At 40.8% G+C, this 17,008-nt stretch overlaps 1 protein-coding gene across 1 annotated transcript in view; it reads right to left on the bottom strand.

Annotated features, from left to right (window-relative positions):
• Positions 1-10,417: 10,417 nt before the first annotated feature.
• The window catches only part of GXYLT2 (glucoside xylosyltransferase 2), a 73,991-nt gene continuing 67,400 nt past the window's right edge, over positions 10,418-17,008 (bottom strand). Inside the window, exons 6-7 of the mRNA XM_038740340.1 lie at positions 12,924-13,096; positions 10,418-10,600 (exon numbers count right to left, since the gene is read on the bottom strand). Coding sequence (XP_038596268.1) covers positions 10,418-10,600; positions 12,924-13,096 — 356 coding nt within the window. The remainder of the gene's footprint in view (positions 10,601-12,923; positions 13,097-17,008) is intronic.

The raw sequence follows: 17,008 nt of genomic DNA, 5'->3' as shown, positions 1-17,008 counted from the left end.
GTCTTCCCCTTTCTAGACTGTGAGCCCATTGTTGGGTAGGGATTGTCTCTGTTGCCGAATTGTACTTTTCAAGCGCTTAGTACAGTGCTCTGCACCCGATAAGAGCTCAGTAAATATGATTGAATGAATGAATCCCTCCTCCTGCCCCTTTTTTGACTCTCCCATCTTTCCCAGCAGTATCTTGAGAAGATCTGCCACCTCCTTTCAAAATCCACCCCCTCCACCTGTGCCTCCAACCCCACCCCTTCACACCTTATCAAAACACTTGTCCACGACCTTCTTCCCTCCCAAACCACCATTTTCAACCATTCACTTTCCAGCGGCTTCTTCCTTACTGCTTTCAAACATACTCGGGTGTCTCCTATCCTAAAAAAAAAAAAACCCTCTCTTGACCCCACAGCTTCCTCCAGGTATCACCCTCACCTCCCTCTTACCATTCCTCTCCAAACTACTATGCCCCGGGTTAGAATACAATAAGGCTACAGGATCGAGTCCCTGGTCTAGTGTGGCCTATTGGATAGAGCCCAGGTCTGGAGTCAGAAGGAAGTGGGTTCTAATCCTGCCTCCACCACTTGTCTGCTGTGTGACCTCAGGCAAGTCACTTCACTTCTCTGTGCCTCAGCTCATCTGTAAAATGGGGATTAAGACTGTGAGCCCCATGTGGGACAGGGACTCTGCTTAACAAACATCACAATTGTTATTGTTATCTTTCTACCCTGGATACAATGGGTGGCCCCATTTTCCTCTTTCTCCCCTCAGTATTACAGACATAGTGAATCACCACATAGATAAAGCAACTTGTTTTCCTCCATGCGAGAGGAAAATTGAGCTTATTATATACATTTTCATCGAGGAGGAAGATTAATGGTAAATTATATGATTAGCCCAAATTGATCTGGCCTAACATCCTGAGCACATAATTTGACCAAGTCATAATTCAGACAGAAACTGAAACAGATAGTCTTCGTTTTGTCGAAAGTCACACAGGAGCTTCGTAAAATCAGAAAGTCGTGTAATAAATCAATCAATAGTATTTATTGGGTGCTTACTAATGATGATGGTATTTTGTAAGTGTTTACTGTGTGCAGAGCACTGTACTAAGCGCTTGGGAGAAAGTACAGTATAAGAGTTGGCAGACACATTTCCTGCCCACAACAAGTTTACAGTCTAGAGTGTACTATATTACCTGTATTCCAGGATCGGTTAACGATTCCTTACGTCATAACCAATGTGTTCTAGGAAAATACAAAACATCACAATGAAAGGTATGTTTCTTCCTCCCATTTTCAGTTGAGAGGCACTGTGATTGGCCACAGGGCAACATCACACCATGCTTTCAAAACAGTAGTCTTATTTGATGTACATATTGAAACAAGAAACAATTTATTCAATCTTTTACTAGAGAAAATTTCCTCCAGTGGAAATCTTGTGAGATAACAGCAATTTTTGCCTCATTTGATATTTGGCATAAATTCTAGTGACACAGAATCCATTTTTTAGAACTACTAGCCTGGCTTTTTTTCCCCAATAAGTTCCCTGGGAAAAACCAGTATCGCTTAATGGCTATAAAACAGACTTAGAAACAAAGTGGCCATATATTCTAATTTTGGGTGTCCTATCCACATTTCCTCTGTTGCTGGATGAATCACAACCTCCCTAGGACTCAACTTCCACCTAGACAAAATGAGAATAATACATTTGCAATGGGTTATTTTGGATTGTTTATAAAAAAATATTTTGCATTACAGACATGGCTAGCTGACTGCCTCAACTCTGCTGACAAAGCATATAGTTCCCTCAAATTCATTTTTTTCAAGACTTTCTTTACTCATTTTGTTTCTCGTATCACTCTGAGTTTAAATTCTGCAAGATCCGATGCTAGAGAGTTTACAGAGTGTTTTTTCAATCCTCGAAGATATTTCTTTTATTCACATTTGCAAGTACAGTTTTCTTTTTTAGCTCTCAAAGGGATTCCCTTTTATCCAGTAAATGTTTATTCATTTCATTTTCTATCATCAATAGTCTCTGCTTACATTCTTAATGACTAACTTAATCCCTCCTCTTCCGGTTAAAATTATTTTAATATTCATGATCTTGCCAATGGAAAGAAACCAGCTTCCTCCCTTTCTTCATGGCACCATAGGGGGAAAAAAAAAGCAGATATGAGATCACCCTGAACAGTTTTGATAACAAATCTGGTATCTGAGGCTTTAGTTTAAATACCCTGCTGTTTCTGTCTCCTTCATTGCCTTCTCGTTATTTTAGTCATTTGAAGCCCGGGTTGAAAGGAAAATTCCTGAGTATCGATATTTTTAGAAGGCCACAGGTCTCACCCCAACAGGCAGGTACTGTAGACTAATATCCAGTGGTCATTGCCTGGAGCAAGCAAAACTAATTTTCATTGCATTTTAGTTAGGATTGGATACCTTGCCTGGAATTAAACAGATGACTTGACCTCAGCTCTTTCAAAACAGCTAGACTTATTAGCGAGCACTGGCTCAAAGCCACCAAAGGGGTTTCTAGAACTCTGGAGTCCCTGCTTTTTGGAAGCTGGGATCCTCCTAGACTGAATTCTGTCTGTGCACAGCTGGCCTTAAATGATTTAAAATGGATTCCTGCAGGAAACGGCTAGCTCCCTTCCAGCTCCTTCATAAAGGTTCTGTGTCTTTCTTGCCAAGCAGGGGAACTGAAATGTTAAACTCTACTCTATTGTCCTCTCCCAAGCACTTAGTACAGTGCTGTGCACGCAGTAAACACCCAATAAACACGGTTGATCGATTGATTATGCTACAGAGAGGAGGGGAGAAAACTCCTTTACCTTTCTCCTATCCACCGCCACCCAATCAATACATTAAAGGTAGGGAAAACAACAGTTTAAAGATATGTGCATAAGGGCTAAGAGGCGGGGAAGGGAGAGAGTGAAAATGAGCACCCAAGTGCTTAGAGGATGTGGAAGTGCGGAAGGGGCGGTGGAGCGGAAACGTGGTTGGGAGATGAGAGATTAATCAGGGAAGGCCTCCTGGGGAAGAGGTGATTTCAGAAGGGCTTTGAACATGGGAAGAGCAGTGGTCTGCCAATGTCAAGGGGGAAAGAGTTTCAGGCAGGAGGAAGGGTGTAAACAAGAGGTCAATGGCAAGAGGGAGGAGAGTGAGACACAGAAAGCAGTTTGACATTAATCAATCAATTGGTATTTATTGAGCTCTTACTGCATGTGGAGCACTGTACTGAGTGCTTGGGAGAGTGCAGTACCACAAGGGGCAGAGGAGTGAAGGGCACGGGCTGGGTCGTAGTGGGAGGAGAGCTGGGATAAGTGAGGCGGGAGGAGCTGATTCATTCATTCATTCCAGCGTATTTATTGAGTGCTATGTACTCAGCTCTCAGGAAAGTACAAAACAACAATAAACAGTGACATTCCCTGCCCACAACGAGCTCACAATCTACAGACCAGACATCTATGCAAATAAATAAAATTACAGATATGATTGAGTGCCTTAAACAGGCATGATAATTACAAAAGGGTTACAGGTTTGGATTTTGTGGGTGCTATTATGAAAATTGATCACTGCAGAGGGTGGGTGGCACCTATGTATTCCTAGCTCAAATTGCACCGTGGAAATGGCGCTGATTGTTTTCCCAAGGCAGGAATTTCAACCATCACTGTGTCGAGACTACTGCTATTTTAAAATGGGAACATTAAATAAAATCAGTGATGGTAGCAAACACTAGAAATGAGCGAACACAGAAAGAGGACAGTAAAAGATACTTAGAGCAATGTTATGAAAAAGCCAGGGAGAAGTCCTGAATACATGCACAAAGCTTGCTGGTGATAGATAAATGAGTAATTTTAAAAAGGAGCAAATCTAACACAGTCTGTCATGCTGAAGTGGATAATTTATATTTGTTCCGTGAAAGAGAAATTTTACTTAATAAGACACTCTTAGGCTTGGCCCAAATTTTACTTCTTTAATTCAATTAGGTAATGTGAGGAACACAAGCCAAACCCCGGCCCAGATGATCTGCTCAAAAACTGGCATTAAAACTAAAAGTATAATCAATCAGTCAATCATATTTATTGAGCGCTTACTGTGTGCAGAGCACTGTACTAAGCGCTTGGGAAGTACAAGTTGGCAACATATAAAGACAGTCCCTACCCAACAGTGGGCTCACAGTCTAGAAGGGGGAGACAGAGAACAAAACCAAACATATTAACAAAATAAAATAAATAGAATAGATATGTACAAGTAAAATAAATAAATAAATAAATAAATAGAGTAATAAATATGTACAAACATATATACATATACACAGGTGCTGTGGGGAAGGGAAGGAGGTAAGACAGGGGGGATGAAGAGGGAGACGAGGGGGAGAGGAAGGAGGGGGCTCAGTCTGGGAAGGCCTCCTGGAGGAGGTGAGTTCTCAGTAGGGCCTTGAAGGGTATTTTGGTATAACCAAAATATATTGTGTCTATCAAACAGAGCATCCTGTCATGGTGTAGGTTATCCCAATTTTCAACTTGATGACAGCTACTGAATAAAAAGACAGAATTATTACATAACTTGCTTTCTTTAAAAAAAATGGTATTTGTTAAACACTTACTATGTTACAAGCAATGTACTAAGTGCTGGGGTAGATACAAGATAATCAGGTTGGACACAGTCCAGACAATTAGGACTCACTGTCTTAATTGCAATTATACAGATGAGGTAACTGAAGCACAGAGAAATTAAGTGATTTGCTCAAAGTCACACAGCAGACAAGTGGCAGAGCTGGGATAAGAACCCGAGTCTTCTGACTCCCAGGCCTGGGCTCTTTCCACTAGGCCTCACTGCTTTTATTGCTTTTGCTGTAAAGTAATGCATCCACCTCTGAATCTTAAGAGGTTATGATGGGAAACGCATCCTTATTTCTCATAATAATGCCCCCCAAATTCATAGCTTATAAAATATTTTATCTAAAGGCAAATGAGAGAATCACAAAATAACTATTTTATATTATTTCATAATAACTCTATTCCTTACATTTTGCTGTGACAACAAAACCCCAAGAACTTGAGTGCTTTTTTTTAAAAGTACATTTATTCAAAGAGAAGCCAAAAGGAAATTCTTAAACAAAAAATGCACAGTTATGGTCTCCTTAGGAGCTATAAACAATTGGTGCATTTGCCAAATGAAAATATTCAAAACATTTAAAAATAATGATCCCAAAATTGCTCAGAATTTCTTAACACGCATATGCTCATGCAGACACCACTCCCACACACACTTGCTGACATAAAAAGCAATTTCCAGTTTCCTCCTGTGAAGACCAGAATCTTAGCAAAGTTCTCAATCTTTATGCTAAATTTAACCCAACTTCAAAGAATTGTTATACTATGAAATAATGAAATCAAATGCATCGCTCTATTCAACACTTTGGCTTTACATGGGGTCTTCAGCTGCTAATGCTCCCTTAAATGGTATGATTTTAACCTCAAGCCAAGTTAAATTATAGACAGAGTACTACTCTTATATAAGAAATACCAGTCTTCACCTCATACGACACAGTGAAGTTCTGAATGTGAAAAAAGTATTATATTTCCAGTTGATTTAATCAAAAATTCACAATGTTGCACATAATTGTTAATACAAGGCAGTACGTAAGGTATTCAGGCTTTTGTGGGGGTGGGGATTATTCCATTGCCATACCACTGTTTAGTGAGCATGTGAATGATAATGTTCCAATTACAGTATTTAATTTTGTTGAAATTCAAAGGGGGTGAAAAAAGAAAACCCAATCCAGGATGGAGAAAGGCTGGCTAGGAGAAGTTCAACAGACATAGAAATGGGAATCATAGTCGACTCCAGCTAAATGTGGTGCTGTTATTTTAAAAAGCCAACATAACACTGTATCATCCTAATGGGAATTGGATGCCTGTGAGTCAGAAAGTAAACCTCTACCATATTCTGCCCTAGTTGGGCTCCGCTACTACTGTGTCCCATTTTGATCACTGTACTGTAAAAAGTATGTAGAGAAACTGGAGACGGGTCCAGAGAACTAAACTAAAATATATAACTGAATATAACTAAGAGGATGGAAAACAGATCTGGGGAAAATGTAAAGGAATTGGCATTGTTTAAAAAATGGTATTTAAATGCTTACTACATGTCAGGCATTGTATGAAGCGCTGGGGCTTACAGTCTCAATCCCCAAATCCCCATTTTACTGATGAGGCACAGAGAAGTTAAGCAGACAAATAATAATAATGATGGTATTTGTTAAATGCTTACTATGCACCAAGCACTGTTCTAAACACTGGGGTAGATACAAGGTAATCTGGTTGTGCCATGTGGGGCTCACAAACTTAATCCCCATTTTACAGATGAGGGAACTGAGGCACAGAGAAGTTAAGTGACTTGCCCAGAGTCACACAGCTAAGTGGCGGAGCCGGGTTTAGAACCCAGGTCCTCTGACTCCCAGGCCTGGGCTCTTTCTGCTAGACCACACTGCTTCTCCCTTGGCTAGATAGAAAGCTCCTTGTGGGCAGGGATCATGTCCACCTCAAGACTGTAAGCTCATTGTGGGCAGGGAATGTGTTTACCAGTTCTGTTATATTGTAGTCTCCCAAGCGCTTAGTACAGTGCTCTGCATACAGTAAGCACTCAATAAATACAATTGATTGATTACCAGGCCTATTGTACTCTCCCAAGCACTTAGTACACCAAAAGAGCTCAATGAATACCTTTGATTGACTGTGCTCTTTCCACTAAGCCACGCTGCTTCTCTAATTTTGTTGCTCTCTGATTTTGCTGGGGACAGCCACCTTTTAAGTAAGGAGAAAAGACACTATCTTTTTAAACCCACCCCCAGCTATACAGTTTCACTCAAGCTTGGGTACTTTGAAAATTGCCACTTTCAGCCTCCAGATCAGAAGTACTGAGACCGACAAGGTACTTGGGCATGGCATAATGGATAGAGCCTGGGCCTGGGAGTCAGAAGGTCATGGGTTCTAATCCTGGCTCCTCCACTTGTCTGCTGTGTGACCTTGGACAAGTCACGTCACTTCTCTGGGCCTCAGTTACGTCATCTGTAAAATGAGGATTGTGAGCCCCATGTGGGACAGGGACTGTGTCCGACCTGATTAGCTACCACAGCACTTAGAACCGTGCCTGGCACATAGTAAGCGCTTAACAAATACCATCATCATCATTATTATTATTACAAAACATACACTGGATCAAGAAATATATATATGTTGGGCAGTTTTCTTCTTGATTCTGTGGAATATAAAATAGGGTGAAGCTTTGTCCCTTGATTACTGTAACTCCCTTTTGGGTCACTGTATAATGACAATTATTAACACTGTGCTAAGGTCAGTAGAACATTCTGATATCTTCATTTTTTCTTTCAGACTATCTGATGACTATCAACCCTACTCTGTTAGTACATTCGTTCACAGAAGGCCCTGATATTTTACATGCTTTCACACTTCATGAAATCTCAGTGAGTTTTCCCCAGGCACTTTACTAATGTGTTCAGCAGCCTCTCCTGGCAACAAACTGTAGATTTCTTTTCCTTGTGATTCAGGTTTCTATTGAGTTTTGAAATATATGTGGAAAGTTCTTTTCCAAAAACACTGTACTCCTAACATATGAAACTCATTGGCAGGGTTATCTAAATACCCTTGAAAACCACTCTCTCACTTAGAGAATGATTAATCCTATCACTAGATTATAAACTTGAGGGCAAGAATCATGTATCTCGCTTTCAAATCCACATTTTATGCTCAGTAAGCACTTAATAAGTTCCACTTATTGACAGAGTGATAGAGAAGGTCTCTAGTATGGACGCTGAGGTAGAAGCAGCATGACCTAGTGGATAGAGCATGGGCCAAGGAATCAGAAGGACCCGAGTTCTAATCCCAACTTTGTCGCTTTTCTGCTGTGTGACTCTGGGCAAGTCACCCAGAGAAGCAGCGTGGCTCAGTGGAAAGAATGCAGGCTTGGGAGTCTGAGGTCATGGGTTCTAAACCCAGCTCCGCCACTTATCAGCTGTGTGACTTTGGGCAAGTCACTTAACTTCTCTGTGCCTCAGTTTCCTCATCTGTAAAATGGGGATGAAGACTGTGAGCCCTACATGGGACAACCTGATTACCTTGTATCTACCCCGGTGCTTAGAAGAGTGCTTCGCACATAGTAAGCACTTTACAAATACCAAAATTATTATTATTATTACCTAACTTCTCTGTGCCTCAGTAACATCATCAGTAAAATGAGGATTAAGGCTTTGAGCCCCACGTGGGACAACCTGATTACCTTGTATCTACCTCAGCGCTTAGAACAGTGCTTGGCACATTGTAAGCGCTTAACAAATACCATCAATATTATTATGAACTGTGTCCACCCTGATTAGCTGGTCTCTACTCCAGTACTTAGTACAGTGCCTAGCACATAGTAAGTGCTTAAAAAATGCCATCTAAAAAAACAACAACAAAAAACTGAGGTGAATGCTTAGAATGCCCTCTATTGTGTTAGGGGATAAGATGTTGAAGTTCTTTTAGCTAACAGATAGATTTAAAAATTGTAAATGAGAAACCTATATAGCCAACAGAAAGTTCATAACTGAATAAAATGAACTTTTTGAAACACACTGAGATGGAGTTTCCCTTCAGTTTTCCTTCCAGGCATAAAGTATATTTCTACTATAAAATAAGCATGCTTTTCCCCAGCTTAGCCTCTGGGTAATTTAATGATTCCTCATGGTCTATATTTAGGGTATGGATTTTTAGGGTGTTACCCAACTTTATAACCTGATTTCTTCCCTCCCAAGTCACTTTTCAAAATTCAAAGTTAAATCTCGTTGTGGAGGTGGAGGGGGAGGAGAAGGGGGAAGAATTCAACTAAAACCTTTTTTATTAAGTTCTTAATGTTTCCAGTGCCAAAATGAATTCAAATCAATTTGCAAATTCACCCAAATTCTGTCACAGTTGACTTAAATCGATTTAGCAAATTTTTGGGATGGATTATCAACATTTCCACTGTCAAGACAATAGACATATACTATGGAATGTGATTTCTGGAACGTTTGGTCATTTTAAAATGACTTATAAATTTTTTTTCAAGAGATTTCCTCTATCTCCACTCTGTAAAAAGATCTGGGTTTCCTAAAAATCACTGGCACCAATTTACTTACATTATTAGGTGTCTTGGGTACTACAATCCACTAAATCGTATGCTCCTTGACAGATCACGTCTACTTATTCTAGTGTATTGTATTCTCCCAAGTGCTTAGTAGAGTGCAAAAAGTGCTTAATAAATACCACTGAATGACTGATTGGTTGATTGATTCTTTGTCATCATCATTCTTCTTGCTCTAATAGCGATCCTTCATTTTGCTGAACTTGGAATTTGGAATCAGTGTTGCCATCCCATATTCTAAATTAAAGAAGATTAACTTAAAATTGCTCTGTAGGACCACACAGTTACCTCCAATGTCGAGTGTCCAATTAGCCTTTTACATCATTTGCATAATGATGGCATTTGCATATTCCTGAAAGGAGTAGTTTCAGAAAGAAACATAGCACATATACGTTGTCTACAAATGATAAAAATACAGGCTAAAATAAAACCCATTTTTTTGACATTTTGGAAATTACTGCCAATTTCTATAAAAAATAATAAAACCCAAGAATTACCACCAAATTATATATGCATTTGAACCCCAAAGATCCATACCCTATTTACAGCCTTCAACAATATGAAATCTCTCTTGATCACTTGCTAAAGAAAACCTCATTTTTTCCGGGCTGCCTAAAATCCTTACAAGCACAGCTGAGTGAATCATATGGATACTTCTGAATTCTGTTTAGATAATTAAATAAGGTGTTGTAAACATAAAATCCATCATGAATCTTATTTTTCTAGGCCTTACCTAAAATCCTGGTATACATACCAGCTTTTACCCAGACGGATGGATACACATACTAATGGAAAATGCGACTAGAAATAATAAGCCTCCAAGGAATTCTGAGGAACAGTAACATTCCAAATAGCATTATGAAAGTCTTGTGCAATTAGTCGGGGTTAAGCAGGCTCATAAATTAATCCTTTTCATAGCTTGCTTCTACCGCTGTAATGATGTTTAAGTTTACTGGTATCGTCATCTGCACCACCCTTAATTGAGCACCCCAAATGATAATGAAGCATAAATATTTCTTCCAAAAAAATACAAAAAAGCTTATTTTCTTGAGGAAGATGAACGGTGGTGGCGAATTTCAACACTATTTGGTAACTGACCAATGCATACAATACTGACATTCAGAGAGCATCAGAAATATGTAGCATGAAAGAATTTCCAGCCTGCTTCAAATTTTATATTTCCTTACTGAGATAAAGCATAGCTGAGAACGTAAATCAATGCAAGATTAAAAGAGACAATATATTCAATTAATGTTATTGGACCTGACATGTACAATTACATGTTTTTCATAAACTCTTTTCATTGTTTTTTCAATCTGCTGCAGAAAAACTTGTGGAATTCTTCCACATAACGTGTGCACATTTTCCAAAAACTTCTCCTGGAGAGGGTAATACATGGATTGAAAGAGATTGTCTCCAAAGGGAAACTGAAAGATACAAAAACCAAAATAGGTTAATTTCATAGATGGAAAAGGCTATTTTTTTTTAAAAAAAAGCAAGCTACTTTACTGGACTCAAACAGTCGGGAGTCACAGCAGAAGAGGAATCACCGTTCTTAGCTTTGTTCTTAATGCACCAGAGAATCCAAATCGTATCTCCATAGGTGCAGCCAGACGAGATGAGATAAACCTTGTTTCTTTTGCAAGGTGAAAGCAAGACTCAATTTCTGTCTGTTTTGGTTCACGTTTGTTATGAATCTCACAAGATTTAGGGGGTGACGTTCTTCGGTTCATTTTCCACTTCCCCACCCTGTCCCTATTTGCAACCAACACCTTCCGCTACTGAACCCCTTTTGATTGCCAATTTTTCGTACATCGGTAGTCAACCACAGAGTACGGATGGATCCAGGCAATAGGAGGGAAGTATGTAGAGTGTGTGATTTCTTTTTTTTTTAATTTTTTAATGGGTCCTTCCAATGGCCCAGCCTAAAAAGGGGGGAACTCTGGAAAATCATGATTTCCCCCACTCAGATCTTCCTGACTGTAAAATCAGGGTGGGGATTTTCAACCTTTTCCATCCTCCTCCACAAGCATCCCTTCTGGGCTGTACCCCTTCTGACCGGGGCGCTTCAGGATGGCAAGGTGTTATCGCTCAGAAAGTAGGACCCCACTTATAGCACACGAACCAGCTGGGTGAAGAGTCGCTATCACAGCAATAGGTGAGGCAGGACCCGTCTGACGATGGATGGCTCATGGAGACAGAATTCAGATGCACCTCGTTTTCTGAGAGGTCTTTTCTCACTGAAGTAGGAGCTGAAGGGGTGGGGTGGTGACTGGGCGGAATAATAGAATGCAAAGCATTTTTGCGAAAATGAATTCCTCCGTGCAAGTTCTTGGTCCTAAAGTCTCTATGACTGGACCAATGCTCATCTTAGTACAGTGCTTAAGTGCTTAGTGCAGTGCTTAAGTGCTTAGTGCAGTGCTTTGCACACAATAAGCGCTCAACTAATATGTTTGAATGGATCTGTCGTTTACGATGGGAGACTATGACCTTCGCCAAATGGGTGAGGATACAGTGGAGTCTGCTGCTCTTGCAGTGTGTGCCACGAGGTAGGTGGGGGCCTTGGCAAGAGAGTGTGGATGGCTCTGTGGAAACCATCACCGCAATTGCAAAAACAACTCGAGCACATGATCTACTGGCGGTAGGGCGTACCTTTAACTCAGTCACTGGAGCCTGAGCAATGCTCACCCAAATGGCAAAGGGCCAGAGAAGGCACATTCCTGTGTTTCCACAGGCCCAGTGGGTGAGTGAGCAAGAGATTCTCTTTCAAAGACCCACTCAGGGATGCAGTCTCACCTTCGGCAGTGCCATCTTCAAACCAAACGATGACTCCTCTCACTTGAAAGAAATTCTAAGATGGTTTTCCCATGGACAATGACAAAGGGAGGATTAAAGATTGGAACTTGTACACCAGAGGTTTGCAATCTGGGGATGGATGATGAGGGCTCAGGGGTTGCTCTCTCGTCACTTGCTCTGGCAGCTTCTGTTCTCTCTTCCAGAAGGACTCCTATTTCTTTGGGAGTGAGTACAGGAGTACAGTGGGCTGGGTGTGAACGCAGGAGATACATGACAGGGAGGTATGGGATAGGGAGGGCTTCTGGTGAAAGCTTGAGACTGCAGGATTAGTTTCGAAAACAGACTGAAAACAATGCTCTCTCCTCCTTGATAGTACGGTATTGGGGGTTTTAGCCACCTCCACTCTCCGCATCTCTTTTGAGGACAGCCCATTAAGTGTCATGAGTATTCTGTCCTGGTCCGGTTCAGGGGCGTAAGGGTACAGAAGTAAACTCTTTAGCATCCAGAATGGAAATAAAATACTGGACTTTGCTCAGTTTCAAACCAAGACACTTGGGAAAAGAAACTGAAAAATCGCATGTACAACTACTCACAGAAAGCCCTTACACTTAAGTACCTCTTTCATTCGCACTATGATGCCTTCCGGCTGGGGCATTATCTGGCCTAAATATCTGTGCGGCTAGTACAAGCTGGAGCGATTTCTCCCCCATTCACACCTTTGACAACTAAAGATATAAAAATGAGGAGGAAGGATGGGGGAAAGAGGTGTCCACATTCAAATTTGGTTAAGATCAAACTAACTTAGCATTCTGAATTTTCACCTGCAAATTTGTCTCGTTGGTTTTCAAAAGGGCTGTGCTAATGACACAATGTAGGTGCTAACTGATGGTCTACAAATAGTCCATTGAGCCACGCTGAGAAATGAGGGAATTTATATCTACATCAAGTACTTACATCACGCATCACTTCATAGAGTGCTTTGAACGTAGGCTGTTTAGAATCATGATAGACACCTCGGTTGCCGTGAAGAACAGATATCCCTTCTTCTTCTGCTCCTTTACAGTTGCTTCCATACATGCAATGGTCAGGTCTGTAGTTCCACTGGCAGGGAAACACATAGAGACACTCTGGTAACAAAAAAAATAAACACAGGCTTTTGAATTTTAAGTTCCTAATTGAGTTCCTAGGAATTTAAATGATTACTTTTAAGTACTTCTGGTGACTCACATAATTTCTTAGTCCTGCTATATTGATGCTCAGTTTACTTTGAACTAAGAATTAATTGAATGGAACATAAGAGGGGGGAAAAAGGGGATACTTCTAATTTTTTTAAAAAGATAAAGAAAATACATATGGGGGGGGCGGTGGGGAGTCTCATTTCCTGTGGTCATTCGTTGTCTAATTTCATTGTGTTATTCCCTCCCAGAATGCATAGCAATTTCCATAGCAGGTATTTAATAGTCTAGATTTTGTTCACGTCTCAAATATGGAGCTGCTTAATCAAATATATATACCTTCAGTGTAGGGTTCAACAAGGAAATACAATTATTCACATATCCATAATTGATTTATTTACATTAATGCCTGTCTCTCCCTCTAGACCGTCAACTCGTTAATTATTATTACTATTATAATGGCATTTGTTAAACACTTTCTATATGTGAAGCACTGTTCTAAGCACTGGGGTGGATACAAGATGATCAGGTTGTCCCACGTGGGGCTCACAGTCTTAATCCCCATTTTACAGATGAGGTAACTGAGGCACAGAGAAGTTAAGTGACTTGCCCAAAGTCACACAGCTGACAAGCGGCGGAGTCAGGATTAGAACCCATGAGTCCAAGCCCGTGCTCGTTGTGGGCAGGGAATGTGTCTCCAAACTCTGTTATACCGTACTCTCCCAAGCGCTTAGTACAGTGCTCTGCACACAGTAAGCACTCAATAAATATAATTGATTGGTTGATTGATTGAAGCAGGGAAGGATTAGGCTGCTGTTAGCATAACATGCATATGATTTGTTTATCCAGTGGTGGTGATAGGTTGTGCTGAACCATCCACATTTTTTTCACCCCTTCTCCACACGGCCAATTACACGCACGTTAAATAACTGGAAAGTATTCTCAGATGCTGACATGAAAAATGCTAGAGTATTACAAATCATCTGCCTTATTACTATAATTCTATTTTCTAGGGGAGACCTGGACAGATCCATTTAGGATTCAGAAAGAAAACCTCCATAAATCTGCAAAGAAATGGGCCTAGGATCCTTATTTCATTTCAAATGATCAATACCAGTCTGGGAAGCAATCTTATTTTACAAAAGATAGTACTAGGGCTTCCACTACTAGGGTGTCCAAACTTTTAATCCTAAAAATGATGGCAGAGTGAAATTTCAGACGATCTTTGCTGCTGCAGTTCAAACTCCTTGAGGATAATCGATCAAGCAATCAATTGATGGCACTTATTGACTGCTTACTGTATGCAGAGCAATCAATGGTATTTATTGAATGGCTACTAGGTGCAGAGCACTGAACCAGGCACTTAGGAGAGTCCGCTACTATGGAATTAGCAGACAGGTTCCTTGCTCATAACAAAAAACTGTAGTATGATTATGAATCTTTACAGGAGGTTGCAGAAGTAGAACTTTTCTATTCTGACTGGTAGAGGATTTTTAACTTTAGTGAAAAATTCCTTCAATTTAGAGTTAGCCACAGCCTCCTTCTTGTCTTCATAAAGTACCTTGCGGCAGGCCAACTTCTCCTGAACACCTTGGTGTACCTTCGAACTCCTCCCTCCATAAGGATCGTCAATCACTTTAATAAATTCAATTGTTTTCTTTAAAATTGATGCAAGACATCTGAATCCCCCAAATTTAGCTGGTGGTGGAGTGATCATAAATTCTTCAACTGCTCTGGCATCTTTCAATGATGCCTTGGGTTGTTGAGATGTCAGCTAATAATGGCTGTATTCCTGGGTTGTAATGATAATAATGATGGTATTTGTTAAGCACTTACTATGTGCCAAGCACTGTTCTAAGCACTGGGGGGGATACAAGGTAATCAGGTTGTCCCACATGGGGCTCACAGTCTTAATCCCCATTTTACAGATGAGGGAACTGAGGCACAGAGAAATTAAGTGACTTGCCCAGAGTCACACAGCTGACAAATGGCAGAGCCGGAAGTAGAACTCATGACCTCTGTCTCCCAAGCCCGTGCTGTTTCCATTGAGCCATGCTGCTTCTCTATAATCTCTCTCTTTCTCTCTCTCTCTCACTCTCTCTCTGTAATACAGAAGCAGCGTGGCCTAGTGGAAAGAGTACGGACCTGGGGGTTAGAAGGATCTGGGTTCTAATCCTGGCTCTTATCCACTGTGTGGCCTTGGGCAAGTCACTTAACTTATCTGGGCCTGTTACCTCATCTGTGAAATGGGAATTAAGACTGTGAGCCCCACGTGGGACAGGGACTGTGTCCAACCCAATTTACTGGTATCCACCCCAGCACTCAGTTCGGTGCCTGGCATATAAGTGCTTAACAAATGCCACAATTATTATTATTATTAATAGTATTTGGCTGGGACCTGGACTATGCCTATATATGTTTCTAACATTCCAGGCCATATCGGTGCAATTTGTCATTTAATGATTTCCAGTCTAAACTTTCAAAAGGGACATTTACCCCAATTGCTCCCGGAAGTATTTAAAGTTGACTTTAAAGTACATATCCTTGCTGTCTTACATAGCTAGAAAAGTTTTCTATTGGCTCAAAATCATTAGTAATCACTGTAAAATTTCCAAAGCACCCTGGTTATTAACATTTGCACTCTGAATTGATCCTTTCCCATATTTCCAATCAGTCATATTGTTTGAGTACTTACTGTGTGCAGAGGACTGTACTAATCACTTGAGTATAGTGTAATAGAGTTGGTAGACACATTCCCTGCCGTCAGAAAGTTTACAGTTTAATCCACTCATATTCTCAGGAACCTACCGGTTTTGTAATATACTTCAGACCACACCATTTCAAATCCTCAGCTATCACTTTCCTAATCCCAGAACAGTAAACGATAGCAAAAAATCATCCTACCACACTCTTGGTCATTTTTAAATCCTACTTGCTTGGAAATTACTCTTTTCTTGATTTCTCTCTTAAAAAGAGGCAAAACCCCAGCCTGGGGTTATTTTTCAAATTACAGCACCTTGTGATGCTCTAGATTAAAACAAATGTCACACTCAGAAGTGCTTCGCTCAGGCACTGTTCATACCCTGACTAGACTGTTACATTAACTTCCTCTCTGATCTCACTGCCTCCAGTTTTCTCCCCTTACTAGTCCATTACCTCACTCTGCAACAGGCAGATGGCCAATCAATAGCATTTATTGAGTGCTCACTCTAGGAAGAGCACTATATTAAGCAATTGGGAGGCGACAATAAAATTAGTAGACATGATCCTCACCCTCCAGGAGTTTACGAGTCTTGAGGTTCTTTTTTTTTTTCAAGGCAGCCTTAAGTATGTTTTCTCCCTCAGTCCCAGGCTTGAGGAGGGGGAAATAATCAGGCCATCTCTTTTTCCTCCTTCCCATCCACCATGTTAGTAGAAATGATCCCTGACCTTACAGATCTTACAGTGTAGCAGGGGAAGCAGACTCTAAGACCCCTGGCTGTAATGCACTCCGTCATCTTGCTCCCTCTTATCCATGCTCTCTGTACTTTTTATGTTCCCTCAAGGGAAACTACCCACTGCACCTCACTCTTGTTTCTCCTAAAGCCGATCTCTTGCTTAAGCCCCCTCCCCTTCCTGGGACTCCCTCCCACTTCAAACCCACCATACCACAGCCTTCCACATTTCAAAGACTTCCTGCAATCTCTTCTCTCCAGGAGATGTTTTCCAGTCGATTTTTCTTCTCCCCAGGTTATACATTCCCAACTACCACCTCCACCCTACGGTCTCACAACCACCTGTAGCACTTCTGTACTTATTGACTTACCCACCCTCCTATTTAAGCACTTACTAATCCATTTATCCATCTTTCCATTCTCTTTCTCT

The sequence above is a fragment of the Tachyglossus aculeatus genome, chromosome X1 (assembly GCF_015852505.1).
Source record: "Tachyglossus aculeatus isolate mTacAcu1 chromosome X1, mTacAcu1.pri, whole genome shotgun sequence".
Classification (NCBI taxonomy): Eukaryota; Metazoa; Chordata; class Mammalia; order Monotremata; family Tachyglossidae; genus Tachyglossus; species Tachyglossus aculeatus.
The sequence above is the reverse complement of the archived record's forward strand: the minus strand, read 5'-3'. Positions and strand labels throughout refer to the sequence as shown.